This window comes from Moschus berezovskii, chromosome 8 (genome assembly GCF_049115385.1).
Source record: "Moschus berezovskii isolate FMDL1 chromosome 8, NW_MosBer_1.0, whole genome shotgun sequence".
In the NCBI taxonomy this organism is placed as follows: domain Eukaryota; kingdom Metazoa; phylum Chordata; class Mammalia; order Artiodactyla; family Moschidae; genus Moschus; species Moschus berezovskii.
The window spans coordinates 30,473,072-30,501,020 of record NC_142467.1 but is presented as its reverse complement, the minus strand read 5'-3'; the positions used below and the strand labels follow the sequence as shown (position 1 = coordinate 30,501,020).

The following is a 27,949-nucleotide window of genomic DNA, read 5'->3' as shown; positions in this document are numbered from 1 at the left end:
AGAAGCTCAACCCATCTCAGCTCCAGGAATGGGGGGGGCGCAGGGGGGCAGCTGCAGCACCCAGAAATATCAGTTCCTTCGTATACAAGGGCCACTGGGAGCAAGGGAGAAGCAACACGATTTCCTGGTTAATTAAAGGCTCTGCTGGGTGCATGCCAGCCACTTCCTTAGAAGAAGAGCCCGGAGATCCCTGGGGCTCCCTCATCAGGAAGGCAGTCTTGCCAGTCCTCTCAAACAAAAATAAAAACAGGCTTCCTACTGCAGCAGGTGGAAAGCTTCAGAAAATTGTTCCCTGGAGATGAGGGGGAGCAGGCGGAACCTCTAATGAGACTCAAGAAGGGTTCCCGGTGCTCCCTGTCTAAGGCCGCGATAAGCTGGATCAGGGATGCTGGGATCCCAGTTGGGTGTGGGGAGTGACCCCCTCCCACACACCCCTTCCCCCGAGCCACCCACCCCCGCCCCACAGCATCTGTGCAGCTTGGGATCCAGGGACCGCTCACATCCCAGGCCAGCATTTCTTCATGCCATCTCCAGAAGCCTTGCCAGGCTGAGCTCAGATGCTAAGCAGGTTATGCGATTAGTGCCACTGTTCAGTCAGCAGACAAATTAATCTCCTTAAGTGGTTTCGTGGAGGGTGGAGCGGGGTGGGTCTGAAGGCAGGAGGGCTCCAGGGCTGCAGATGAGGGATGCAGGCTTGGAAAGGCACACCCAGATGGCCCCTTGGCCTCTGCGAGGCTCACGGTCACCATCCCCTAGCTCAGCCAGTGCCCCCCCACCCCCCACCCATGTGCGTGGCACACAGCAGGTGCTCAGAAGTGCTGGCCCTGAGGTTGGAACACCTGAATCTGTCCTTCTTATACTGCGTGGAGGTCAGGAGCTGTCCTATTCATCTTGGCAGCTCTGAACTTGGCAGTGGCCCTGGCGCACTGTCAGCGCCCATTGCTCGGAGAGGGAAGGAAAGTGCACCATGTGCTGAGTCTGAGTCCCAGGTCAGAGGCTTCAGAGGGCCTCTGTCAAGGGAGGGGAGATGAGCTGACTTGGGAGTGCAGTGGGATAGGCAAGTAGGAGAGCCAGTGCTTAAGTCCTTCTTCCCCTTCTTGTCCTCCTGCAAGGGCCCAGGGTCTGTGTTATTGTCCCAAGTGTGTAGGAATTGGTCTGGAAGGCGTCACTGTAGTGATGGGAACGGTAGTCATAGTAACTAAGGATAGCAGGACGGGTTTCTAGGGCACGTCCCCTGCCCCAGTCTCTATACTAAGGATTTCCCTATATCATCTCCTTGTGTCCTCCCAGCAAAGTAGCTGTTATTATCCCCATTTTACAGACAGGGAGTGCAGGGCCTAGAGGGAATAAACCAGCGTCCCAGTGCCATAAAGCAGCGTGTGATTTGAACCCAGGTGGTTTGCCTGTGGAGTCTGAGATGTTAAGACAGACTCCTCTGCCACCCTTTCCTTCACCCCAAAACACACAGGGCCTTGATGTAAAGGTCAGAGGTGGCAGGATTTTGGTGAGACCATCTTAAAACGATAGGGGGTCCACAGTACATGTTGGGATGACAGTATCCTGATTTCTGAAGCCTGCCTTTTCTCCCCTCTCTTCCTCCAGCTGTGAATACGGCTCAGGGGTGCGGCCTGAAAGTGGCCTGTGTCTCTGCTGCCGTGTCAGATGAATCCGTGGCTGGGGACAGTGGTGTGTATGAGGCTTCCGTGCAGAGGTGGGTCCCTGAGTCCCGGGCCCCCTCCAGTGTGTGGGAGGGACCCACAGGAGGGTGGGGCTGGACATGCCTCATGTCTGGGAGACTGCCGGTTTCCCCCGAGTGCCATCAAGGGGCGTGTGGCCAGGGGAGCAAGTACTGGGGAAAGAGCAGCCCCCTTGAGAGAGGGATCTAGAGTCACTGTGGGCAGGCAGGGTCCACAGGGAGGCTCAGCAGATCCAAACCTTCCTCCTCAGGAATCTGCTGCTACCTCCCAGAGAGAACCCTGTCTCTGGAAAATGACTTTGGCCCCAGGTCACTGCAGGCCAGCCTGACCCTCTCTCTCTGTCTTCCACGTGTTGCCTTCCAGGCTGGGTGTCTCGGAAGCCGCTGCTTTCGACAGTGATGAATCAGAAGCAGTGGGTGCCACCCGGGTTCAGGTCGCCCTGAAGTAAGTGGCAGGAGGGCGGGGCAGAGGGGCGTGGTCTACACTGGGTCCCCTCCTCCCCCTCCTCCAGAACCAGCAGGCCCCACTGACAGCTGTGGGCTCCTTTCTATGCCGGCTCCCCATTTTGCAAAAGAGAAAAGAACAAGGTTTGAAGACCTTGTACCTTGCCCGGTGTCACTGAGCTGGGCAGTGGCCAAGCCAGGCAGGGACCGAGACCGCCTGCCTCTTGATGTGTTTGGTCATCACCATCACTACAGCTTTTGTCTTATCATCTCATCTGGACTGAAGTCAACCCCTAGGGGCCTACAGCCTAGATTTCCTGTTGTTGCTCATCTCTTAATGGGGAATGGTCTTGATTATTTTTAAATAGGAATGCATTGCCTACATATAGCTCTCAGGAAATTTTACACAACCTCTGGCTTCCCTTTAAAAAATCAGACTGACAGCTCTGGACCTGTGTCCCTGCATGGCCACAAACACTGGGTCTGTGATCTCCAGCTCACCACGGTCCCAGAGCAGCCAGCAGCCCCGTCCGTGATGATTAAGGGAGAGAGAGATAAACGTGTTACCAACAGGTGCTCTGTATGCCCCCTTTTCATTTCAGGTATGATGAGAAGAATAAGCAGTTTGCAATATTCATCATCCAGCTGAGCAACCTTTCTGCTTTGTTGGTGCAGCAAGACCAGAAAGTGTGAGTGTGTAGCTGACGGACGGGGTATCATCCTCTCGCCCTCTACGCCCATCCCAGGGGACACTCTCCTTCCGCCCTGCGCCGACCATGGGCCCCTAGACCGCTGTGGGTGGTTAGTGCACATGACCATGATGCGCAGTGTCAGCGCCATGAGCGTGCAGGCAGGCTGGCAGACACGCTCATATAAAGAGGAGCGCCCCAGACAGCTTCCCACATGCGTCCTGAGCCCCGACCAGCTGCCAGCACTAAGAACGGGGTGGTGAGCACGCCCCTGTCCTTGTGAACTTGAAGCCTGGTGAGGGAGGAAGTCAGGGCCCCTTCTGTCTGCTCTAAGCTCCAGTGTTCCATGCAGAAAGAGCCAGGCCTGCCTTTCTCAAGAGCCAGCTCCCATCAGCGCGATTCTGGGGGCAGGTTATGACGGGTGTTAACCCTGATCATACAGCAGAGACCTACACTGTCTGCCTCTCGGCTTTGCCTGCAGACGGGTTTATGTTTCGTTGAGCTCACCTGCCTCCATGCCCCTCCTTTGCTAGACCATATGCCTTGAGGGCAGCAGTACGAGCTTCTGTCTCTGTGGTCTACACCCAGCCAGCGCCTGGGGCGTGACATGTGGGAAGGAGAAAGGCAGGCCCAAAAGCAGGCAAAACAGAAGGCAGAAGAGATTGGATACACAGCACCTGGGGAAATGACAAACCCTTGTCCTCTGTGGCTTCCTGGGGGATTTGCAGCAGCTGTGCAGCAGCCTAAGGCCTGAGCCCCCGACCCGGGCTGTCCTGACCCCGGCTGTCGTGCTTGCCTGCCCCTCTAGGAACATCCGAGCAGCTATCCTTCCGTGCTCTGAGAGCACCACCTGCCTGTTCCGGACCCGGCCCCTGGACGCCGCAGACACCCTGGTGTTCAACGAGGTGTTCTGGGTGTCCATGTCCTACCCAGCCCTTCACCAAAAGACCTTAAGAGTCGACGTCTGTACTACCGACAGGTGCCATCTGGAGGAGTGCCTGGTGAGAGCTCTGTTTGTCTGTCCAGCCTTCTGTCCTTGATCCACCTTTGCACTTCAGGGAGAAGGCTTGGGGCAAACACAGCTTGTGGTATCAGCCCAGCTCTTTGTGGGTTCTAGGCAGACTTATTGGGAGCAAAGGAGGGAGAGCAGGGAGCTCCTTTATCTGCCGTGGAATTGCAGGGCCTCATCCCTTCCTTGTGCCTGAAGCTGAGCCAGCAGCCTTCCCCAGCATGTGGCCTAAGATGCTTTAACTGTCTCAGTTTCCTTATCTGTAAAACCAGCTAGCCCCGGCTACTTCACACGTGGTTCTCTGGAGACCGAATGAAGCGCTAAACCAGTGCCCCTCGAACTTTCACATGCAGACAAGTTACCTGGTTAAAATACAGATTCTGATGCATCAAGTCTGGGCAGCAAGATCCCGTATTTCTCTCAAGCTCACAGGCGATGCCGGTGCTGCTGGTCCCTGTAGCAAAGATGTAAAGAAATGAAGTGTCTGCACACACTGGTTCTCACTGGAAATCGGTTCCCATCACCTTCCTGCTCAGCTGGGGTTCATAACAGCTTCATTGCCATTTATATTGTTGTTATTACTGGCAGTAACGCAACAGCTTGTATTAATTGGATGCAGTTTATATGGTGGGCTCTGAACTGAACTCCATGCTTGTATTATTTCTGTTGATCTTCCCCACAAATCTTATAAACTAGGTACCATACTATTATACCAGTGGGGAAACTGAGGCACAAAGAACTTTCTCAAGGTCAGAACAGAGTTAGAACGTGGGCAAGTCTACCCAGGTCAGACCCTGGAGTTTTCTCTGGGCCAGCACGGTGCTCCCTGGAGGAACCCAGTACATTAGATGGTGACTCAAGGGTTTGGCGACCAGGGTGGGTGCTGCTGAAGGATGGAGCAGAAAGCTTTTCCAAATCCAGCCTCCAAGAAATTCCCCGGTATCTTAGTGGTTAGGATTCTGGGCTTTCACTGCCATGACCCAGGTTCAATCCCTGACTGGGGGACAGAGATCCTGCAAGATGCATGGCACGCCCAAAAACATATGTCTTTATTTATTTCTATAATATTAATTTCCATTCTACCCTTTAGAATAGAAATTAAATACAAAATTAAAAAAACAAATCCAGGCTCCTCCAGTGAAGCATTTCCTCAGCCCCGAGCATTCCTAAATGAGAAGAGACTCAACCCTGTTTTATCCTCCTAATTGGATGCCTTTTATTCCTCCTTCCTAATTGAAGTCTGGCCATTGCTGGTTGCCATGGCAGCAGCCAAAGTGCTCATCCCACCGTGGCTTGTCTTCATCCACGGCCAACCGAAAGCCTCTGTCTCCCATGTCCCATGGGGATGTGGAGTGTCAGGCTGTCATGTTTTGGTGGCTGGAGGAGGCATGCAAGTGAGAAGCGTGGAGGAAGGGCTGTCGGCTCCCACACACTGTCTCCCCACACTGATAAGTTGGTGGCATCCCTGGTCTGTTTTGAGCCACATAACCAGCCGGGCAAGGACAGTAGTACTCATCCTGAGCAGCATCTGTGTGTCTAGTTCTGGGCTAAGGACTTTGAGTGCAGTATCTCATTTAATCCTCACAACAGGGAAGCAATATTAGCATTAGGTCCATTTGGCAGGTAGGGGATCAAGGCCCAGAAAGGGTCATTAACCAGCTCAGGTCATCCAGTAAGTAGGTAGCGAAGTCTGGATTTGAACACAGATTCCAACTTCCTTATGTCACCGTCACACTGTGTGTGTGATCAGTTGTTCAGTCAAGTCCAACTCTTCGACCCCATTGACTGTAGGCACCTTTGTTCATGGAATTTCCCAGGCAAGAATACTGGAGTGGGTGGTCATTTCCTTCTCTAGGGGATCTTTCCAACCCAGGTATTGAAGCGGTGTCTCCTGCATTGGCAGATGGATTCTTTACCACCGTGCCACTGGGGAGCCATCACACTACCCTACTGGATTATGGGTTTGGATGGAATATGTGTCCTGCCCTCCCCAGTGTCAGGGGCAGTCCACAGTCACTTTATGGTGGTGTCACAGGCTTTCCAGCCAGCTGCTGGTTGCTCACCCTTCAGCTGTGCAGCTTCTGTAAAGGCAGCCCACTGCCCGGGCCCACTCATACCCGAGCTACCCGTTATAGCCCTCCCTTGCTCCTTTTTCACTTTGCCATCCACACTTGGCAAAGCCCCAGCCCTGTCCAAGTGGACTCTCCCCTCCTGTCTGCCCATGCAATTGGAGAAAAACACACGTAGCACCGAACTCTTATCCTCTCTGTTCTCCTCACCCTTACTCTCCCTCTGCGGAGGCCCTTACTTTATACCCAATCCTGGAACAGTAGAAGGAACCAGAAGAGAGCCCCCACTGCTGCCCGGCCACAGTTTGCTCTTCTTGCAGGCTCTGTGGTTCCCCCCAGAGCTCAGGGTGGGCCCTCCGCACTCCCGTCCATGGCCATCCTCACTCAAGAACGTCATGCCAACCCCCACCCTTCTGCTCTGGCCTCTGTCTCCAATTTTCCCTCTTCCACTAGATCGAATCTCTCGATATACCTCTCCATATATATGCTGTTATTAATCCCATGCTGTAAAAGAAGAAAAAATTTTTTTACTCCATTTCTTCCTCCAGCTACTGCATTCCTTCTTTTTTCTCTGTAGCAACACGTGGACGAGGTGTGTGTGTTCTCTCTGTATCTCAGACCACAGGGGCTCTGGCCCTTGTCGTTCCACCAAAAGTGCGTTCCTCAAGGTCATCGGGGACCTCCTCGTTGCTAAATCCAGTGGCCAGCTCTCTCCAGCCTTGAGTCTCTTGGCCTGAATGCAGTGTTTGGCTCAGCTGCTCACTCCGTCTTCTTCGACATCCTTTGCCCTGACTTGACTTCCTGGACCGCTCGCTCTCTTGGCCGCCTTCTCCTATCACTGGCTTCTCTGTCCGTCTGCTCTGTGGATTCTTGCTCATTTCCCTGACCTCTCCCCGTCTGGAGGCCCCAGGGCTCGGGCCTTGCTTGCCTCCCCTTTCCGACTTGCATGCACTGCTTCATTGATCTTGTCCTATCGCCTGGCTTTCAAACACCATTCCATGTAATAGCGCCATCCTGGGCCTCCCCACTCATCTCAGTGCTGTATGTCTGCTGTCTCTTCCATCTTTTCTTGCATATCCAGTTGGCATCACCAATCATGTGTCCACAGCATACCCTTGAGCTTTCCTTCCATGTCTCCATTCTCTCTGCTGAAGGCAACCCCATTCATTCATCCATTGCCCAAGCCAGAGACCACAGGGTTGTCTTGGACCCCTTTCTTCTCTCGTACCCCACGTTCAGTCCTTCAGGAACCCCTAACTCTGCCTTCAGAAGACCTCCAGATTCCGGCCACTGCTCCCCACGCTCCTGACCACCACCATCTCTCGCCTGATAGTTGCAGAATCCCCTGCCGGGTCTCCCTGCTTCTGTTCTTGCCACCCTTCATCTCTTTCCAACACAGTCGTCAGGATCATCCTATTAAATCGCAGATGAGTCCATCCAGTCCTCTCCTTAAATCCTTAGGAAGGCTTCTGTCTCCACCCAGAGTCAACTCCTGGGCCTTCGCCTGCTCTCCCCAGGTCCTCTGAGGTCTGCTCCCTGTCATCTCTCGGATTTGATCCCCAAGACTCTTCCTCCAGCCTCCTTGTGCCCCTTGAATGCACCAGCACACCCCCTTCTCCGGCCTTTCTCACTGCTGTCCTTTTCGAATGTGATTCTTTTCTCCTGGATATTGATGGGCAAAAGTCACTCTGTCGCCTTATTCTGCTCTTGACCCAGATGTCACGTTCTCCGAGAGGACTTCCTTCCACCCTACGTAAAGTCACATTGCCCCTCCACCATCTTATCCTGCCTCTCCACCTTGCCTGTATCATGCCCTCTGCAGCACTTTATATCGCCTCATATTTCTCCGTATCATAGGTGTTAGGGCGCAAGTTATTTTCACACCTTTATCATCTCTGAAATCAAGACGCAGTGTGTACTAGCTGGCAGGTCATATTCTAATCGGTAACTATTTTTCTTTCTTAGTGATACATGAAATAATAGTACACTCTATAACTGATGGCATCTTAGACTCTATGAGACACAATATAGAAGTTACTTACTGATTATCTGATTCCCCCAGACTGGAATATAAACTCAGAAGGGCAGGGATTTTTTCTGTGCCTGAAATCCTGCTGTGTCCAACACTGTTCCCAACAGTGTCTGACACATAGAGGCAACTGGGCAAATGTGTGTGTCAAATAAATGATTGAGTGAATGCGTAGATGCTGTCAAAAGTGCATCCAGTTTACTGAGGCAGACCATTCCACCTGTGAGGCAGCCCCAAGTAATTGTTGCTGATGTTGTTCAGTCACTCAGTCGTGTCCAACTCTTTGCGACCCCATGGACTGCAGCATGCCAGGCCTCTCTGTCCCTCGCCATCTCCTAGAGCTTGCTCAAACCCATATCCATTGAGTCGGTGATGCCATCCAACCATCTTGTCCTCTGTCATCCCCTTCGCCTCTTGCTTTCAAACTTTCCCAGCTTCAGGGTCTTTTGTAATGAGTCAGCTCTTCACATTAGGTGGTCAAAGTATTGGAGCTTCAGCATCAATCCTTCCAATGAATATTCAGGACTGATTTCCTTTACAATTGACTGGTTTGATCTCCTTGCAGTCCAAGGGATTCTCAAGAGTCTTCTCCAACACCAGATTTCAAAAGCATCAGTTTTTCAGCACTCAGCCTTCTTTATGGTCCAACTCTCACATCCATACATGACTACTGGAAAAACCAGTAGATATTACTTTGTCAGCAAAGTAACATCTCTGCGTTTTAATGTGCTGTCTAGGTTTGTTGATCGCTTTTATTCCAAGGAGCAAGAGTCTTGTAATTTTGTGGGTGCAGTAGACTGTATCTTGTTGGACAACTCTCTACATCAGTACCTAGAAATTAGTACCTAAAAAATCTTATTTTTTGTACATAGCTATGTAATAACTGTATAGATATAGGTTACAGTTTATTCCCCCAGTCTCCTGTTGCTAGAGCTTTGAGTCGTTTTCCTTGACATCAGTCTTGGCGATTATCTTTCTCAACTCTAACGCCAAAAGCAAAAATCAACACGTGCAACTACCTCAAACTAAAAAGCTTCTGCACAGCAGAACTTTCATTTTCATCAATAAAATGAAAGGGCAACCTACTAAATGGAAGAAAATATTTGCAAATTGTATATCTGATAAAGAGTTAATATCTAAACAACCCATGAAAGTACAGTGTTAGTCACTCAGTTATGTCTGATTCTTTTGCGACCCTATGGACTATAGCCCACCAGGCTCCTCTATCCATGGGGATTCTCCAGGCAGAATACTGGAGTGGGTGCTCATTCCCTTTTCCAGGGGATCTTCCCAACCCAGAGTTTGAACCTGGGTCTCCCCCATTAGAGGCAGATTTTTTACCATCTGAACCATCAGAGAACCCATCCTTAAAATTAATATCTAAATAGATCTTAACCTATACAACTCAGTGAACAAATAAGTCAGTGAATGAGTGAGTTATTAGAAAACAATACCCAGCCATTTCTTCCTCCCAGGAAGCTTCTATCTCACCTGGAGTGGTGTTTTACCTACTTTCCCCAGAATACCTTGTCACTCCCTGCTTATGCTTTTTTCCCATCCTCCACAGGGAGGCGCCCAGATCAGCCTGGCTGAGGTCTGCCGGTCCGGCGAGAGGTCAACTCGCTGGTACAACCTCCTGAGCTACAAATACTTGAAGAAACAGAGCCGGGAGCCCAAACCAACAGGAGCCATGGCCCCCATCCCAGGGCCTGAAAGCACGGTGAGCTAGACCACGGCTTTGCACCCTCTCCTATAAAAGGCAGCACCTGGCTGGCTGGAAGGAAAAGCCTTTCCCAGAGTTGGAAATGGCTGGACATCAGAGAGTGTGTGTGTGTGTGTGTGTGTGTGTGTGTGTGTCACTCAGCACATCAGAGGGATGTGTGTGCGTGTGTGTGTCACTCAGTGTCCAACTCTGTGTGACCCCATGGACTGCAGCCCGCCAGGCTCCTCTGTCCATGGGATTCTCCAGGAAGAATACGGAAGTGGGTTGCCATTCCCTTTTCCAGGGGAATCTTCCCAACCCAGGGCCTGAACCAGGGTCTCTTGCATTGCAGGCAGATTTTTGTACCCTCTGGGCCAGCAGGGAAGCATGGACATCAGAGATGGAGTAATTATTAGAGAAGAAACTGAGTCTCAGAGACGTTAAATAATCTCCTCAAGTCACACAGGCTTCCTCAACATGGACACCACTCAGTGGGACAGTCTCCCTGACTACTTGATAATCTCCTTGCAGCTGTAGACCTATAATTCTGTCTCATGCAAAAGCTAACCTCATCTTCCAAATTTTGTCCATATATACAGAGGTTATTTTCAGTAGAACTGCCGGTGAGAAGAACTAGGGACCGTATTTCCAGTTGATGTAACCTTATGGCAAGATGCTTGCCCACTCTGGTCTTCAGTTTTACCCTCCGTTCACTGGGAGGGTGATAGGGTCTGATTCCTGCCCAGTGGGGCTCTACCTGCCATGCACAGAGGACTCATCGGCCTTTGTCTCTGCAGGATGCTGTGTCTGCTCTGTTGGAACAGACAGCCGTGGAGCTGGAGAAGAGGCAGGAGGAAAGGAGCAGCACACAGACCCTGGAAGACAGCTGGTAAGTGAGGGTGCCCCTGGGAACTGACCTGGTTTGGATCTGAGCCCAGGGATGAGATCCCCAGACACCAGGGCAACCAAGAGAAGTGTTCCCCTGTGAAAACAGAGATCTTTTCTCATGGATTCTCTGTAGGCAACAAGGCCATATGTAGTGTGGTACAGTGTTTCCCAAGTCCTTTCCCAGTTTGTGATTTTGTGTTCTAGCAGTTATTCATACTGGTTCACATGTTAATGTTTATCGTGATGCACTTACATTTATTTTGGTTCAAAAAAAAATCCTAAGAAGCTTTATATTACTAGAAGTGAAAATAAGCATGAAAGTGAAATTCGCTCAGTTGTGTCCGACTCTTGGCAACCCCATGGACTACACAGTCCATGGAATTCTCCAGGCCAAAATACTGGAGTAGGTAGCCCATTCCCTTCTCCAGGGGATCTTCCCAAACCAGGGATCGAATCCAGGTCTCCCACATCGCAGGCTGATTCTTTATAAGCTGAGCCACAAGGAAGCCCAGGAATACTGGAGTGGGTAGCCTATCCCTTCTCCAGCAGATCTTCCTGACCCAGGAATCATACTGGGGTCTCTTACATTCCAAGCAGATCCCTTACCATCTGAGCCAGAAGGGAAGCAGAAATAAGTATAATTCGCCATAAATTGAAAATTCCTCAGTAAGTAATTGCAGTTGACTGCTAGGAATAGGGAGCAGAAATAATAAGCTTAAACAATATAGAATTTTACTTCTTTGTTACTTAAAAAAGACTTAGAAAAAGGCAATCCAAGGCTCATCTGTGAGCCCCATGATGTTACTGGGAACCCAGGTTCTTTTTCTTATTCTGCTTTGCTGTCCTTACTGTGTGACCTTCATCATCAAGGCTGCTAAGCACAGAATGGCTGCAGAGTCACCAGCCATCAGGCAGGCATCAGGAAAGAGGAAAGACAACAGAGTCTACATGAGTGCCTTTTAACCAACGAGCCTTCCTGAAAGTCCCACCCAGCAATATCCACTTGCTTTTCATCGGCTTGGCCTACTCAGTAGCTAAAGGAAGCTGGGAAATGAGGTCTGGTATAAAATTCAGGATCTGTTACTAAGGAAGAATGTAGGAGTGGATATTGAGTAGGTCATGAGCCAAGCCTGCCTTAGAAGATAACTGTGGAAGATTAAATGTAATAAAAATACAACAAGAATATTAAAATCTACCTGGATATATTGCTTGCCAAGGTTCTAAGAGTAAGATCTCTCCTGCTGTTAAAAAGGAACATCATACCTTCTCTACTTCTGTGTCTCTATTTCTGCTTTGCTTAGACAGAGATGTCAAGAACAAATGCAAGGATACCGAGGAGGGAAGGGGTGGGGGATGAACTGAGAGATTGGGATCGACACATATACACCACTGTGTATAAAGTGGGTAACTGATGGGAACCTACTGTAGAGCTCAGGGAACTCTACCCAGTGCTCTCTGGTGACCTCAGTGGGAAGGAGACCTGGCGTGCTGCAGTCTATGGGGTGGCAAAGAGTCGGACACGACAGGGTGACTGAACAACAACAGCCGATTCACTTTGCTGTATGGTGGAAACCAACACAATATTGTAAAGCAACTATACTCTAGTAAAAATTTAAAAAAAAGGTCCATGTGTCAGCAATGTTAAAGACATGCTACTGCCCAAGAGAGACTTCCTTCTTGATGTAACCAAGTCTGAAGAAGAAGTGGACAGGACACAGCTTTTCCAGTGTGTATCAGAAACTTTAGTCCCTTGTCTACCCACAGAAGGTATCATCACACACTTTAGGAAACAGTGATGTAGACTAGGGTTCAAATCCTAGCTTTATCTTTTTTGGTATAACCTTAGGCAATGCATTTTTAAACTTTTTATTGCGACATCATGCACATTCAGAAAAGCTGGTTGTGTGTACAGCTCAGTGAATTTTCAGAAGCCAAACTACCCATGGGTCCAAATTGAGGAGCATCACCAGCTCTTTGGAAGCCCATACCACGTTTCCTCCAGTCACTGCCCACACCCTCAAGAGCAACCAGTTAAGCAAGTCGTTCTGACCCTGTCTGATCCTTGGCTCAAATGTGGGGCCATCACAGTGACTGTGAAGGGTCATCAGAAGAGACTGAAGGACCAGCCACTGATGAAGTACAAGTGCAAAGCTTGTAGTAGATGCGCAAGAGACAATAGGGATTCTTATCAGGAAATGGAGGAGGAACACGACTTAAGTACCAGCTGGAAAGGGAGACAGCAAATCCCAACTCCGAAATGAGCACAGCCTCGGAACCTTGCCATTTGGAGGAAGTGTGTGTTGTCGTGCTTAAGTGCATGTGCTCTGAATCCAGACAGATGTGAATTTACAAAATCTCGCTCAGCCAGATCCTTGTGAGATCCTAGGTCTGAGTGAGGCCTAAGCATCAGTACATTTAAAAGCGTCCTGGGAGGACTTTCCCGGTGGTCCAGTGGTTAAGATTCCACCTGCCAATGCAGGGGACATGGGTTCGATCCCTAGTCTGGGAAGATTCCACATGCCCCAGAGCAACTGGGGCTGGGCACCACAACTCCTGAGCCTGCTCTCTGAGCCCACAAGTTGCAACTACTGAAACTTGCACACCTAGAAACTGTGCTCCTCAACAAGAGAAGCCACCACATTGCGAAGCCCATCCACTGAAACGAAGAGTAGCCCTTGCTTGCCGCAACTAGAGAAAGCCCATGCACAGCAACAAAGACCCAGGGCAGTCAAAAATAAATTAATTTGGGGGGAAAAAAAAATCATCCTAGGTAATTCTATGGTGAAGCCTGGGCTGAGAACCAGGCTCCAAACCCAGTTTCTCCATCTGTGAAATAGAGATTTAAGACATGGCCATTATACATGGGGTATTTTGTAGACTCTGAAAATTATGCACGGTTAACCCTTAAAACAGACCCTGATCCACAGACAGCATGCAGTGACTCTTTTCTTACAGCCCTAAATTCTACGTTTGGTCTGACAAGAAGTCTCTCCTTAATACCCTTTTACTCCAGGGGTCAGCAGGTGTATTCTGGAAAGGGCCAGATAGTAAATGACTGCTTCGTGGGCCAGGCAGGCTGTGTTGCATCCACTCAACTCTGCCATCGCGGTGTGACGGCAGTCACAGACGGTTCACCCACCGGCCAGCCGTGTCTCTGTCCTTGCCCCTTCATTTTCGGACATGGAATGGAATTTCACATCATTTGCACATGTCACGAAATATCACTCTCTTTTTCATTTTTTCCCCCCAGCCGTTAAAAAATATAAAAACTCTTCACAGCCTGGACCTTGGGCTGTCCAGAAACAGGCGGTGAGCTGGATCTGGCCCCTAGGCTGACTCCTGTCTTCCTGCTCCCTTGACTCTTCCTTCATGTGATAAGGAACAGGGAAGGTTCCTGAATTCCCGTGTGTTCGTTTGCTTTAGGGTTCTCTCTCAGCTGTCTCAGGTTTTCTTTCCTTCTCTGTCCCACCCTCCTTCCCTCCGCTCCCTCCCTGCTTCCTCCGGTCTCCCCACTGCCTCTCTCCTTCCTCCCCTCCTCTCCTTCCCTCCCCACCTCCCTCCCTCTCTTGCCTTTCTCTTCTCCCTTCTCTTTCCCTCTCTCCCTCTCTTCCCCTCCCTCTGACACTCTGCAAAGGTCCCGATGCCGGAAATCGGCCCAGGACCTGTCTTCCAAAACCCTGGCACAAGATCAATGGTTTTCCACCAAATTCCAAGCTCGTGTGGAGGCTTTTCACACTGTCTCCTAGCAACCACCTTCTGTTCTCTCACCCTTTGTGGCCCCCTCTCTCCCCACCCTTGGCCATTCAAACTTCCCCAGACACTGACTTACAAAGAGGGCTGGGAATCCCCCCAGAGCCGCTTCGGTAGTGGGGTGGCTCCATCTGCAGCCCCCTGCCCCCACACTAGAGGCTTCTTTTGGTCCTGGAATGTTAACTAGCTCTGCTTTGCCTCTCAGCTCTGGAGTGGAGGGCTCCACAGACTGGTCCTCTGTTCTCATCTCCTCTCCTCCCTCCGCACCCGAGGCCCAGTGGAGGATGCCGCTGTTGTTCATTTGTTTAGGTTTCTTTAATCCATATAATCAGAAGACTTGATCTTTTTTTAAGATCCACAAACAAAACAAAACTCTCAGAGGATTAGAAAATGTATGAGAATATAGGGGCTTCCCCTGGTGGCTCACCGGTAAAGAATCCGCCTGCAATGCAGGAGCCGCAGGAGTTCGATCCCTGGTCCAGAAGATCCCCTGGAGGAGGAGGAAATGGCAACCCGCTCCAGTATTCTTGCCTGGGAAATCCTATGGACAGAGGAGCTGGCAGGCTACAGTCCATAAGGTCGCAAAGAGTCGGACACACACGCATGCAGGAGAATATAACCACAAACAATGCTAGAGTGGAAACCCTTGTATTTACCTCCTTGGGAGCTTACGTGTATTTGTCTAGGACAAAGGTTGAGAAGTGGCCTTACCGGGTCCCAGGGCATGTGCAGTTTATATTTTACCGGCTCCTGCAGCATCTTTCTCAAACAGGATTGTAAACACTCCCACCAGCAGTGACCGAGAGTGCCCCTAAAGCTCTGTCCTCTCTGATACAATATAATCAAACAGTATTTAATCGAGAACATGTACATGTTTTTTTCTAGCAGGTACTACTAAATTGACTTCACAGTATTCATTGGCTGCTCTAATTAACACTCCCCACAGGGATACACCTTTTTCCCAAACCCTCACTTGATATCAAATACATATTATAAATATCAAATGCATATTTTTAAATTTTAATTTATTTTTGGCCACTTTTCCAAAGGGTGAAAAGATGTGTCTAATTATTTTTCTCTTTACAATTGAGGGTTTGTTTTTTTTTTCCTTTCCTGGAAAATATGTCGATCAGCTTCTTAGTCACAAGGAAGAGGCTTCCCTAGCAGCTGAGCGCTTCGTGGAATGGAAACCTGGCTGCAGCACTGAGTGGCCTGTGACACTGAGCAAGGCCTACTCACTCTCTGAGACAAGAGGGGCTTTCAGTGTTGTTGAAGGGCCTCAGTGTGGCACCTGGAGGTCATCGAGTCCATGTTTGAAAAGTGAAAGTGTCCGCTGCTCAGTCGTGTCTGACTCTGAAACCCTATGGACTGTAGCCCACCAGGCTCCTCTGTCCATGGGAGTCTCCAGGCAAGAATACTGGAATGGGTTGCCATTTCCTTCTCCAGGAGATCTTCCCAACCCAGGGATGGAACCCACATGGAAGCCTCTGGAATCCATGTTTAGTCGCTCTTTCATGAGTGGATCAAGAGACAGAGGAGGGAAAGAAGAGGCCCTTCCATAGCGAGAGTCCCCATCTAAGTGCCAGGGAGGTTTTCAGCACAGGGCTGAGGGTGGAGAGCCAAGATCTGTTTTCCCTCTTGGGAAAACCCTAAGGGAGGTTTTGTGTTTATCCACAGTCTCACTGAGCCAGCTAACTCTCTGCTTTCAGCTTAAATTCCTTCAGCTCTTTATGGTAACACTGCCTCATGCTGATTGGAAGCCTGGTGGTTATGTATGTCTTTGAAAAGTAAAGGTGGGAATGGAGATAAATTACTAATTAACAGATGCCATCCGTTTGTCACACCAACTCTTTCGAGGCTCAGAGTCCGAGGGGAAAGGATAATTATGAAGAGTATCACCAAAAATGAAGTCTCTTCAACAAATGGTGCTGCAACCCCATCGGATATCCATACAGAAAAAAATAAATGTTGGGTGCCATGGACAAAAATTAATCTGAAATATATCATAGTATTAAACATAAAAGCTGGAACTATAAAACCTTTAAAAGAAAGTACAAGAGAAATTCTTTGCAAAGACTTCTTGGGTACAACATAAAAAGCACAAAGCATTAAAGAGAAAAAGGGATAAATTGGACTTTGTCACAATCAAAAGCTTCTGTCCTTTGAAAGAAACCATTTAGAGGAGGAAAGGCAAGCCACAGACTTGGAGAAAATATTTGCAAAGGATTCCTATCTAGAATATATAATGAACTCTTGCAACTCAGCAATAAAAAGACAACCCATTTTTTTAAATGGGCTAAAAATTCTAATGGAAACCTTGCAAAAGAAAATCTGAATGGTCAATGAAATTCTCAACAGGAAAGTACACATTAAAACCACAATAGATCTGAGTACTCATCAGCAGAATGGCTGCTTCCCTTGTGGCTCAGCTGGTAAAAAATCCACCTGCGATACAGGAGACCTGGATTCGATCCCTGGGTTGGGAAGATCCCCTGGAGAAGGGAAAGGCTACCCACTCCAGTATTCTGGCCTGGAGAATTCCATGGACTGTATAGACACGACTGAGCGACTTTCACTTTCACAGCTGAATGACTAAATTTAAAGAGGAGCCAGAATTCCCATAACATTACTATGGAAACATAAAATGATATAACCACGTGGGTAAACCAGTTTGCCACTTATGCTTATTGTTTGACCCAGCAGTCCTACTCCCGAGTATGTATACATATCTTATGGTCTGAATTATGTCTCCCCCAGTTACAGGTATTGAAGCTCTGACCATGCTTGAGAATGTGACTGTTTTTGAGGACAGGGTCTTCAAAACTGCTTAAGTTAATCCAAGGCTGTTAAAGTTAGGGTGGGCCTTAATCCAATATGACTGGTGTCCTTATAAGAAGAGGACATTGGGCCACACAGAGGAACACCGGGCACGCACACGCAGAGGGAAGACCACGTGGGGGCCCGGCATGAAGGTGGCCGTCTACAAGTCACCAAACCTGCCCGCAGGTTTGATCTTGACTTTTACTAGCCTCCAGGACCATGGGAAATGAATTTCTGTTGTTAAAAGCACCCAATCTGTGGTATTGTGTTATGGCAGCCCTAGCAAATTCATCCAGTGTCTTAAGACAAATGAAATTCTATTTCTACACAGAGTTGTAGATGAATGTCTGCTGCTGCTGCTGCTGCGTCACTTCAGTCGTGTCCGACTCTGTGTGACCCCATAGACAGAAGCCCACTAGGCTCCCCCATCCCTGGGATTCTCCAGGCAAGAACACTGGAGTGGGTTGCCATTTCCTTCTCCAATGTGTGAAAGTGAAAAGTGAAAGTGAAGTCGCTCAGTCGTGTCTGACCCTTAGCGACCCCACAGAGATGAATGTCTACAGAAGCTTTATTCATAATTTCTAAGAATTGGAAGCAATCCATATGTTTATCACCTGATGAGCAAACTGTGGTCCATCCATCCAATGGAAGATGACTCGACAATAAGAAGGAGTAAATTGTTGATACTATGTGCCAAATGTGTTTCCATTTCTAGGAAACACAAGAAAGATCAGATTTAATCTTTAGTCATGAAAAGCTGATCAATGATGGGCTGAGGGTGGGGGGAGATTAACTGGGTAAGCATATAAGGGAAACTTTCAAGGTAATGGAACATTCTTTTTCTTGAGTGTGGTAGTGGTTATACAGGGGAACACAGTGGTCAAAACTCATCAAACATTACAGGAAATGCGTTTTGTTATATGTAAGTATACCTCGTTAAAATTGATTTTTTTTTTGTTTTTAGAAAATGCTTGGAAGCCCTGCCCTGGATGCACTTAAAAGCAGGTGAGCAGATGAGCGTGGGTGCTGTGGGTAATCAAAGTGTCTTGTCATCACAGGAGGTACGAGGAGGGGACCAGCGAGAACGAGGCCGCAGCCGAGGAGGAGGAAGAGGAGGAGGAGGAGGAAGAGGAAGAGGAAGCCTCCCCTGACATGGACGGGTGCCCAGCGTTAAAGGTAGGGAGGGCCGGGACATGGGAAGGGCTGTTTTGGGTGAAATAATCCTCAATTATTGAACCCGGGCAGTCAGAAAAGTCTCGGGGCTAAGTCTCATGCCCCAGCATCAGGGGTGGGGTGACCTGCAGATGGTTGTGTAGGGGTGTCCCTGCCTGGAATTGGAGTCATTTCAGTGACAGAAAATCAGGAGGAGTTGATTGACCCTCTCATCTCTCCCACCCTCTGTGGTTCCCAGTTCTCTGGGCAGACCCCAGGCTGTGCAGTCAGCTGGCCTGGATTCAAATACTGGCTCTGCTCCTACCTAGCTGTGTCGCCTTAGACTGATGACTTCATCCCTCTCCAGCCTCAGCTTTCTCATCTCTAAAATGGGCGCAATAACACCAACCTTGCAGATGGGTGGATTTCAAAGCAGTGGATTTCTCCATTCGGGTCTACCTGAAGGACAGTAGGAAAGGGGGTCTAGTCGAGTCACTGTCACCTTCTGCTCACCTGCTGCACTAGGGTGACGTTATCAGAGGCTTCATACTCCATAAAGAGGGATCTCCATATTCTCTCACCTGTAGGACTTCTGGGAGTGTAGTACATGGGGTGGAGGTACAGGCTGTGCGCTGCACAAAGGTGCCGGCCCCCAGGCCGGGGTCGGGGAAGGTAGGGATGTTGGAAAAGAAGCTGGGCCTGCCTTCTAACTACTCCACACCAAGAGGAAATCATGTTGCAGTTTCTCCAGCCAAAGGGGGTACCTTTTTCAAAAGCACACAAAAGCACTGTTTAGGCTAACCAAGGCTTTTCATTTGGATGTTTTTATTTGTTGATCTCTACTGGTAATTACTGTGAAAGGACAATAGAAAAGCTGATCACCTAGTTTTAAAAAAACAAGGTTTGCTAGTTGCTTCCATAACTCCAAGAAAACATCTGCAGTTCTTGGCTAGGGCGGTGGAAGCCTTGGGTGTGGCTTTGTCAAAATACAGTTGGCACATTATTCTTGAGGGTGTGAGGCCCAGGACATCCGTGCCTGAGGTGCCTCTGCTGCTTATGTGAGCTTGTAGGGGACTGAGGATCGCCCACTGGCCCCAAGCACAGGTGTCAGGGAGGACTGCGGGCCGGCACGTGCAGCCTCGGGTGCCATGCTGGCCGGGCTGGGTCCATGGAAGCCCCCAGCTGTGTCTGAGCGGCAGGGGTGAGGTGATCAGAGTGGGGAGCAGCTTCAGTGTCCACCCTGTGAGTCTCAGGGTGGGTGACTGAGACTCTGGATTCTCCCAGCCTCACGGCTGTGACTTCTTCCTCAGGTGGACAAGGAGACCAACACAGAGACCCCAGCCCCATCTCCCACGGTGGTGCGGCCCAAAGACCGGCGGGTGGGCACGCCCTCCCCAGGGCCATTTCTTCGAGGGAGCACCATCATCCGCTCCAAGACCTTCTCCCCAGGCCCCCAGAGCCAGTATGTGTGCCGGGTAAGCAGCTGCACAGCCGTCCTCCCCGGAGCACCCACTTCTCGCCCTGCAGCTGAGAGCCCTGGGCCTCGCATGGTTCTGGGTCCAAGTCCTGGCCCCGCCCCTGCTGTCAGTCATTCTTGGCTTGTTAACATCTGTTTCCTTATGGAGTTAATAGACCAAGTCTATGGGGTTGCTCTAAGGACTGAATTGGCTAAAGTGTGGGAACGGCTCAGTAACCAGTACATGGCCAGCGCTTTTACATATGTGTGTGTCTCTTTACTTACTTATGTATATTTATTTACTTGCTTATTATATAAATACAATATGTATATTTACTTACTTACCCAACCACATGGCACATGAGATCTCAGTTCTCCAAGCAGGGACTGAACCCTTGCTCCCTGCTGTCAATACAAGGAGTCCTAACCACTGGGCCATGAGGAAATTCGCAGCCAAGGCTGTTTATCAGTTCAGTTCAGTTCAGTCTCTCAGTCATGACCAACTCTTTTCAACCCCATAGACTGCAGTACGCCAAGCCTCCCTGTCCATCACCAACTCCCTCAGTTCACCCAAACTCATGTCCATTGAATCGGTGATGTCATCCAACCATGTTATCCTCTGTCATCCCCTTCTCCTCCTGCCTTCAACCTTTCCCAGCATCAAGGTCTTTTCAAATGAGTCAGCTCTTCGCATCAGGTAGCCAAAGTACTGGAGTTGCAGCTTCAACATCAGTCCTTCCAATGAACATTCAGGACTGATTTCCTTTAGGGTGGACTGATTGAATCTCCTTGCAGTCCAAGAGACTCTCAAGAGTCTTCTCCAACACCACAGTTCAAAAGCATCAATTCTTCAGCACTCAGCCTTCTTTATAGTCCAACTCTCACATCCATACATGACTACTGACAAAACCATAGCCTTGACTAGATAGACCTTTGTTGGCAAAGTAATGTCTCTGCTTTTTAATATGCTATCTAGGTTGGTCATAACTTTTCTCCCAAGGAGTAAGGGTCTTTTAATTTCATGTCTGTAGTCACCATCTGCAGTGATTTTGGAGCCCCCCAAAATAAAGTCAGCCACTGTTTCCCCATCTATTTGCCATGAAGTAATGGAACCGGATGCCATGATCTTAGTTTTCTGAATGTTGAGTTTTAAGCCAACTTTTCCACTCTCCTCTTTCACTTTCATCAAGAGGCTTTTTAGTTCTTCTTCACTTTCTGCCATAAGGGTGGTGTCATCTGCAAAGCTGAGGTTATTGATATTTCTTCCAGCAATCTTGATTCCGGCTTGTACTTCCTCCAGCCCAGCGTTTCTCATGATGTACTCTGCATATAAGTTAAATAAGCAGGGTGACAATATACAGCCTTGATGTACTCCTTTTCCTATTTGGAACTGTTTATAATTCCAACCAACTCTCCACTCTGTTTATGCCTGGCCCTGCCCTTCCACACTCCTTGCTGAGATCAGACTGACCCTCACTGTCCCTGACAGACAGTTCCTCCCCTTCCAGGGCAATGGCAGCATGCAATCTGAGGGTGCAAAATAGCAACAGCCCTGGATTACTTAGCCCTGGGTTTAGGAGCCTTTTTTCATCGAAGTTTCTAGCTACCATTGAAAACTTAGGAAATTCAATTAAAAATAAAATTTAAAACGCAGTCATTTCACATAAAACTCCAGTTTCTCTAGGGGGTAAAAGGGAGACTGTCTGGCCCCAAGGGCCACACATTCTGTCACAGTGATAAGTGGCTGGAGCTCCACAGTAGGGGCCACTGCCCTTGGAGGAGGGACTGGCATGCCTTTTCAAGTTCACTGTGGCCTCCACCTGGCCCTCTTTAACCTATTTGACTTGCCGACCTGCTCTTGCAGGCCATGGAAAATTTAGAAGCCATGCGGTGGTCTTGGCTTCTGGATCCCTTTGGCTTCTATCCAATTAGTCTACCCTGTTCAAGGGGTCATGCCAGCTGCTGGGGCTACAGAACCAAGACCTTGTTTCTGAGGTTCAGATGACATGTTGACATCCTTCCTTATCTCCCACCGTACAAAATGAGCAAGCAATAACTAGAATAATAAACAGAACCTTCCTGCCTCGTATTCCAGTAAGTTGTGTAGGAGAGGCCCCTGGAACTCGCCCCACCTCATCAACCTGACATCCACTTGTCTATTGTTATAGAGAGAGGGGCTATGGGGGGATTCAGCATCTAATATCTGGTATCCAAGGCCTCTAGTTATAAGCTTGTGTGTGTGTGTGCACGCGCACACTCAGTTACCTGGTTGTATCCAATTCTTTGAATGCTCCTCTATCCATGGGATTCTCTAGGCAAGAATACTAGAGTGGGTTGCCATTTCCTTCTCCAGGGGATCTTCCCAACTCAGGGATCGAACCTGCGTCTCCTGCATTGCAGGCGGATTCTTTACTGCTAAGCCACTAGTAATGAAGTTAATTTTTTCATAACGTGACAATTTTACAAATGCACCAGCTACTTTTCAAATTAGTGCCCACCTCAAAACAGTCCCTGCAGTACCTCCCAGAAATAACGTAAACTTCTCCTCTCTGTGTCAAGTCTTTACTTAATGTTTGAGCTTGTAAATGTCTGAAAAGACAGTGTGAGTCCACGTAATGTAGTTGTGTATCTTGCAAAAGGTACAGGGTTTCCTGCAGTCACTGAGTGTGATTTTAATGCAAGGGACTTCCTGAACCACAAGTGAAGAATCCTGCTTAATCCCAGCTCACAGCTGAAGAAGAGAAAAACCCAATCCATGTTTCGAATGTGAATAACTTGAAGGATTTAGAAAAGCCCTCAGGATAATGGATAATCTGTTTTTGGCAAAATTACCGCCTTTATGAACGTGCAGTGGAAATCAAACACAAAATGAAGGATGTTACTTGTTGGAAAAATCACAGCAAAAGAAATGAATGTTTGATTTATCCTTTGTCATCAGGATTTAGAATGCAGTTGTAATTTTGTCAAATGGAAGATATGAAATATAAAACTTGAAAAGTGTTACTCTTTCCAACTAAAAACTCAAACTCCGCCCCCCCCCCCCCCCAGTGTTTACTATAAAATTCTGGTCTTCTATGTAAATGGATTCACTTTAAATGGGCTTTTCCAGAATTGGCATTCCTGATAACAAAGAGGTCCAGTCCCATATCTCAAGCATTATTAATACAACTAGCACTGTGTTGAGCCCGTCCCACATTTTATTACCTGGACCAGTCTCCAACCTCTGGGCTGAAGGTAAAGAAATTCCCAGTCTGCGTGGATCACCTGCCACAGGCAAAAAGGGCCTTTATTAGCAAAGATGAGTATTTTTTCTTCTTTTGCTTTCTGACTACACTTCAGCCCAAGCTTATCTGTTTCTGGTAGATTCTCACTTAAGGCTACAGGAAGTAGCCAATGGTACAGCATCCTGAATTTTTTTTTCCTGTCATTTCCCTTAAAACTCTATAGGGGGGTGCAGTCTGTCTCTGAGATTCAACAGGTAATAATAATGTATCCCTCTGTTTCTCACCCACAAAAGGAGCATTCTCAAACTTCCAGCAGGGAATATGTGTCTGTGCCGAACCCCTCCTACCTCCAGGACACAGCCAGCTCCGTTTTCCAGCCTGTGGTTTATGGCACTCCACTCCCCTGGTACCAAGTCCTATACTGGTCAGGGTTCTTAACGGCAAGCAGCAGAAACAGGCTGGGAGCAGTATATGTGGGGAAGAAATGTTTGAACTGGAAAGTGAGTAGTTCGTAGATTCATTAGGAGGCTGTAGAAGCAACCTCAGAAATCAGGCAGGAACAAGGCGGGCCAGACCACAGCCAAAATCACACCATCAAGACAGGTGAGGACACAAGCGCTGCTGTAGACCATGGCCCCAGCTGGCCCTGCAGCTGCCTTTGGGGTTCAGCACTGTTGCCCGCACCAGACTCCTGACACTGCAGGAGGCCAGGAAAGTTCTAGCTGCTGCTGCTGCCACTGTTCACCACTGATGGCTTCTTCTCCCTGAGAAACCAACAAACACAGATGCAACAAACAAACCAACAAACACGGAACAAGAGAATGGCCTGGCTGAGTCCAAGAGGCACAGTCACAGAGATTGGGTCTAGCTGACCAGGTTGTGATTCAAAGACCAGGGCAGTCGCATTTAATTGTCATAGCTGAGTCCTGTGCGGGCTTCTAGCTGCAAGGGAGGCCATGAAAGCAAGACTGGTACTTTTGTCTCATGAGTGGAAGGTGGGCTTTGTCTCCCACTGAAAGTCATAAGAGAATGGAGTTTCATATGCTAATTAGGTTAGCACCACACGCACACACACACTGCCCGCCCAAAAAAACTTCCCTGTTTTTCCTGTGTCATCTAATCTCACAAACAGCCCTGCAAGGCAAGTGGCATTAGTCCCATTTCATAGATGCTGCAAGTCAGGGCACTTTGTTGTGAACACAAGCAATCCCTTCTCCTGGCCTGACGCCACATCAAGAGCCTCTGCCGGGTGTCCCCTTCTTTGGTCCTCAGCACGGCCTGTGTCACCTGGTGAGTTTCCTGGCCTTGGGCTCCCACTGGACTTTAGGTCATGAGGGGTGGGGACAGTGTGTTCTACTCTCCACAGCTCCCCACAAGCCCTGCGTCTCTGACACCTGCGTACTTATCAGCAGCACTGTCACATGCGTTGGTTGGCTCACTTTGACCTAAGGATACAGTTCTTCCAAAATTCTCATTTTCAGGTAGACCCCTCTGACTTCCAGTTATTTCGCCTCTCTGCTCCTCAATCTCCCTCTAATGGAGACAACAAAAAGGCAACAATATTCTCTACCATGTCTAAGATCAAATGCACTGAAACATCTTTAAGAAAAAGTTAAATTCAAGGACTTAATGTAACTTTCATCACTCTTTTATAACATGGTCTTTAACACATAAACAACTGTGACTTTAGCATCAATCATCCCAACACATGTTTCTAGTCGGTATGATATATATTCTGTGAGTGCCACTTTTGGATTGAAACAACGCAGAATAAAGCCCTCTTCTGAAATGATACCCAGCCAGTCCATTTGTACGAACCCACCCCAGTCAAGATGGCCCACCCCTCTGTCTTTATCTTGGTTTCATCTCTGAGCATTGCGTGCATCCTGCAGAGGACGTGGCCTTAGATGGGACCTTGAACTCTTGTTCTGATGCTTACCAGCTATATGGTTTATAAAAGTGTGGTAATCTCTGCCAACCTCAGTCCCCTCAGTTAAGACAGTTTGAGGATTAAATGAAACTGTCAGTAAAGCCCATGGCACATAATAGGGGCTCCATCCATATGGCTGTAGTTTTGCTTGTTTTTATCTGGCCGCACCAGGCTGTAGTTGTGGCATGCGGGATCTTTACTTGTGGCATGTGAACTCTCAGTTGCAGCGTGGGGACCTAGTTCCCTGACCCAGAATTGAACCCCGGCCCCCTCTTTCGGTAGTGCAGAGTCTTAGCCACTGGACCGCCAGGGAAGTCCCAGTGTGGCTTCTGTTGTTCCTGTCGTCTGTTTCTCAATTCTGATTGACACTCTGCCTAGTGCAGTAGCTATTTCATCAGTGTAGCAGGACTATTAATATCATTATTACTAATCATTATTAACAACCACAAACATGACAGTGTGGACAGCTTCTCAGAGGAGACCCACCTCAGTGAGCTGACAGCTGCCAGAATAAATAGACTCTGGAGCATCAGCCTGTAAGGATCCCACTGACCTGGAAATATGACTCCAGAGAGAGACCACCATCTCCCCTCCCTCTCCCGTCCTCCCGCTGGGGACACGAACTGTCAGTAGAAAAGCATCCACTTGACCGTAGTCCTGATCCCTGGCCACGGATGAGGAGCGTTAGCCCTCCAGGGAGAGTCCAGATAACTGCGGGATTGAATGGGTTCTGATGAGGAGAGAGCTGTGACCAGCACAGCTCTCACAGAACCTGTCTGCCCCATCTTCTCTGAGGATAAGGCCCTGAGGGCTGGCCTGTGGGCTGCCTTCTCACATATGTATCAGTCTCGACACGGGCTCCATTCAAGCCCTGAAAGTGGGCTCTGTGGGTGACAGGAAAGAATTGATGCAAACAGGCCTTAGCATAGGAGGTCAGGGGGCAGTGTATCCTGGAGTCATCCATGTCTGGTGTCCATCCCGCCAGGCTGCTACCAGCTCCAACCTTGAGCAAGTTGGGTAGCCCTTCACCCACCGTCTTCTCATTAGTAAAGTGGCGATGTCCGCTCGCATGGGGCTGTTGGAAGGATGAATGAGGTCTTGTGGTTAGCACGCAGGGGCGTGCATTGTTGAGGACCCACTCACTGAATGCTCACCCAGAGAGAAAAGGAAGGTAGAATGAAACCTGCCTCCTGCATGCAGTCCCCCCAGGGAACATGGCAAGGAAGGACTGGGCTGGGGACCCCACCACCCTCCTGGCCCCAGTGTGCCTTTTGCAAGCACTCGGACCTTCATGAGTATCCCACGCCTCTTCTCTTTGCAGCTGAACCGAAGTGATAGCGACAGCTCCACCCTGTCCAAGAAGCCACCTTTTGTTCGAAATTCCTTGGAGCGGCGCAGTGTCCGGATGAAGCGGGTGAGATGGTCCCTTTGTTTCCCCTAGCCCAGTGTCCTTCACGCACATCCCCCGACGCCTGACCGTTTCTCCTCAGCCACTGTTAGAAGAAAGCACTTGAAAGCATGGTGGTATTTGCAGATGGAAGTTGGTGAACTGTGAGGCCTGGGTAGGCACTGGGGAAAGTGCCAAGGGGTTAATGTAACATAGTTTTTGTGACCAGCATGTTAGATCAGGAGTGGCCATACTGGTGTAGAAATCAGAGTCACAAAGAACCAATCAACCTAAGACGTCATAGCTACCGATGGGAGCCTGCCTCGTGCAGGTCTCTGCTCCCTGTGTCATCCAACTGACCGAGCAGTTGAAGGGCCCTTGCAACAGCCTCCTTGTGGGAAGAGAGGCCAGGTGCCCCTGCCCCCAACACCTCCCCACCGAGAGCTGACCTGGAAGCAAGGAGGCGCGAATGGGACTCAGTCCAGCTGGAAACTCCCAGGGAAGAGGCCCCCAAGCTGTCCCCGCAGAGCAACCTGGTCTTTCCTTACGGAGAATGTGCCTGCAGGATGGGGGTTGGCCAGAGGCATTAGGCCAAGGCCCGACTCCTGCTAGGGACTCTCACTAGTCAGGGCTGCAGGAGGGGCAGGGGCCCTCCCCACTTTGGGCTTTCAGCGCAGACTTGACAGCAGTTCTGCTGAGCTTGTAGAACTAGAAAAAACCCAGGAGCCAGAATGTCAGAAAGAGGAGTGGAGAGAGCAAAGCAAAAACGCAGAGAAAGGAGAGCGTGCTGATAGCCCCATGGAGGGGCAGCCCCTTAGCATCTCTGGCAGGCCTGCTGCTGACCGCCGGCCTCGGGAATGGCCCTGTGCCTGGCCGTACCCTGCCCCCACAAGTCTCCAGAAAGAACCAGAGACAGCAGGAGAAAGAAGGCAGTGCAGAAGAGGCTCTCTCCCAGAAAGGAGAGAGTGCTAGCTTCAGGAGAATGTGGGCATGGCCGCCAGTGGCAGGGGTGTTGTCCTGCCCCTCCCCGTCTGCTGTGACTGGCTGGCATTCCAGTCCCTGGAGCACCAAGTCACCTTGGGAGCTTGTTGAAGATGCAGATTCCAAGGCCACACTCCCAGACCACCTCATCCAGGCAGCTGGTGTGTGGCTCTGGAAGCAGCATTTTTATAGGTTCCTCAGAATTCTGGAGCAGGTGTTCCATGATCCACTTCTGGAGAAATGACACCGAGGAACTCCTACTCAGTCCCCCCTGCACATCTTACAACCCCCTCACCCCCGGCAAGGCAAGCCCCACAGAAGTTCTTGCTTCTTCACCTCCTCTTCCCCTCAGCCAAGGGGATGCCTTGCAAAGGGGACCCGTGATCCTTTCTATGTCCTGAGGAACAGGGGTGTCCAGAGGCTGGGCCAGAACTCATGCACACTGCAGACCTTCCTCCACTAGCTGCCTGAGCGATGCATGTTGTGGAGAGGGCCACCTGGCAAGGGCCTGAGAGGACCTCTAGTAGCTGTGAGCAGTCCCTGGTCAGCAGCTGAGTGAGAAAATGCAAGGAAATGGACCCTACCCAGGACCTGAGGTGCAGCCTGGCTGCAAATCATCCTTCATCAAACTCCTGGATAGGGATGCAGTCAGTCAAAACCTAGATTTTAGCCTCATGAGACCCTGAGCAGAGGATTCAACCAACCTGTGTCTAAACCCATACC

The 27,949-nt window shown here is 49.4% G+C and overlaps 1 protein-coding gene across 2 annotated transcripts in view; it reads left to right on the top strand.

Annotated features, from left to right (window-relative positions):
- The window catches only part of WWC1 (WW and C2 domain containing 1), a 158,923-nt gene that overhangs the window by 125,653 nt on the left and 5,321 nt on the right, over window positions 1-27,949 (top strand). For both annotated transcript variants that reach the window (XM_088838511.1, XM_088838512.1), the window contains 9 exons: window positions 1,603-1,711; window positions 2,061-2,141; window positions 2,743-2,829; window positions 3,638-3,830; window positions 9,504-9,656; window positions 10,436-10,527; window positions 18,155-18,272; window positions 19,559-19,723; window positions 26,180-26,272. In XM_088838511.1, the coding sequence (XP_088694637.1) occupies window positions 1,603-1,711; window positions 2,061-2,141; window positions 2,743-2,829; window positions 3,638-3,830; window positions 9,504-9,656; window positions 10,436-10,527; window positions 18,155-18,272; window positions 19,559-19,723; window positions 26,180-26,272 (1,091 nt within the window). The remainder of the gene's footprint in view (window positions 1-1,602; window positions 1,712-2,060; window positions 2,142-2,742; window positions 2,830-3,637; window positions 3,831-9,503; window positions 9,657-10,435; window positions 10,528-18,154; window positions 18,273-19,558; window positions 19,724-26,179; window positions 26,273-27,949) is intronic.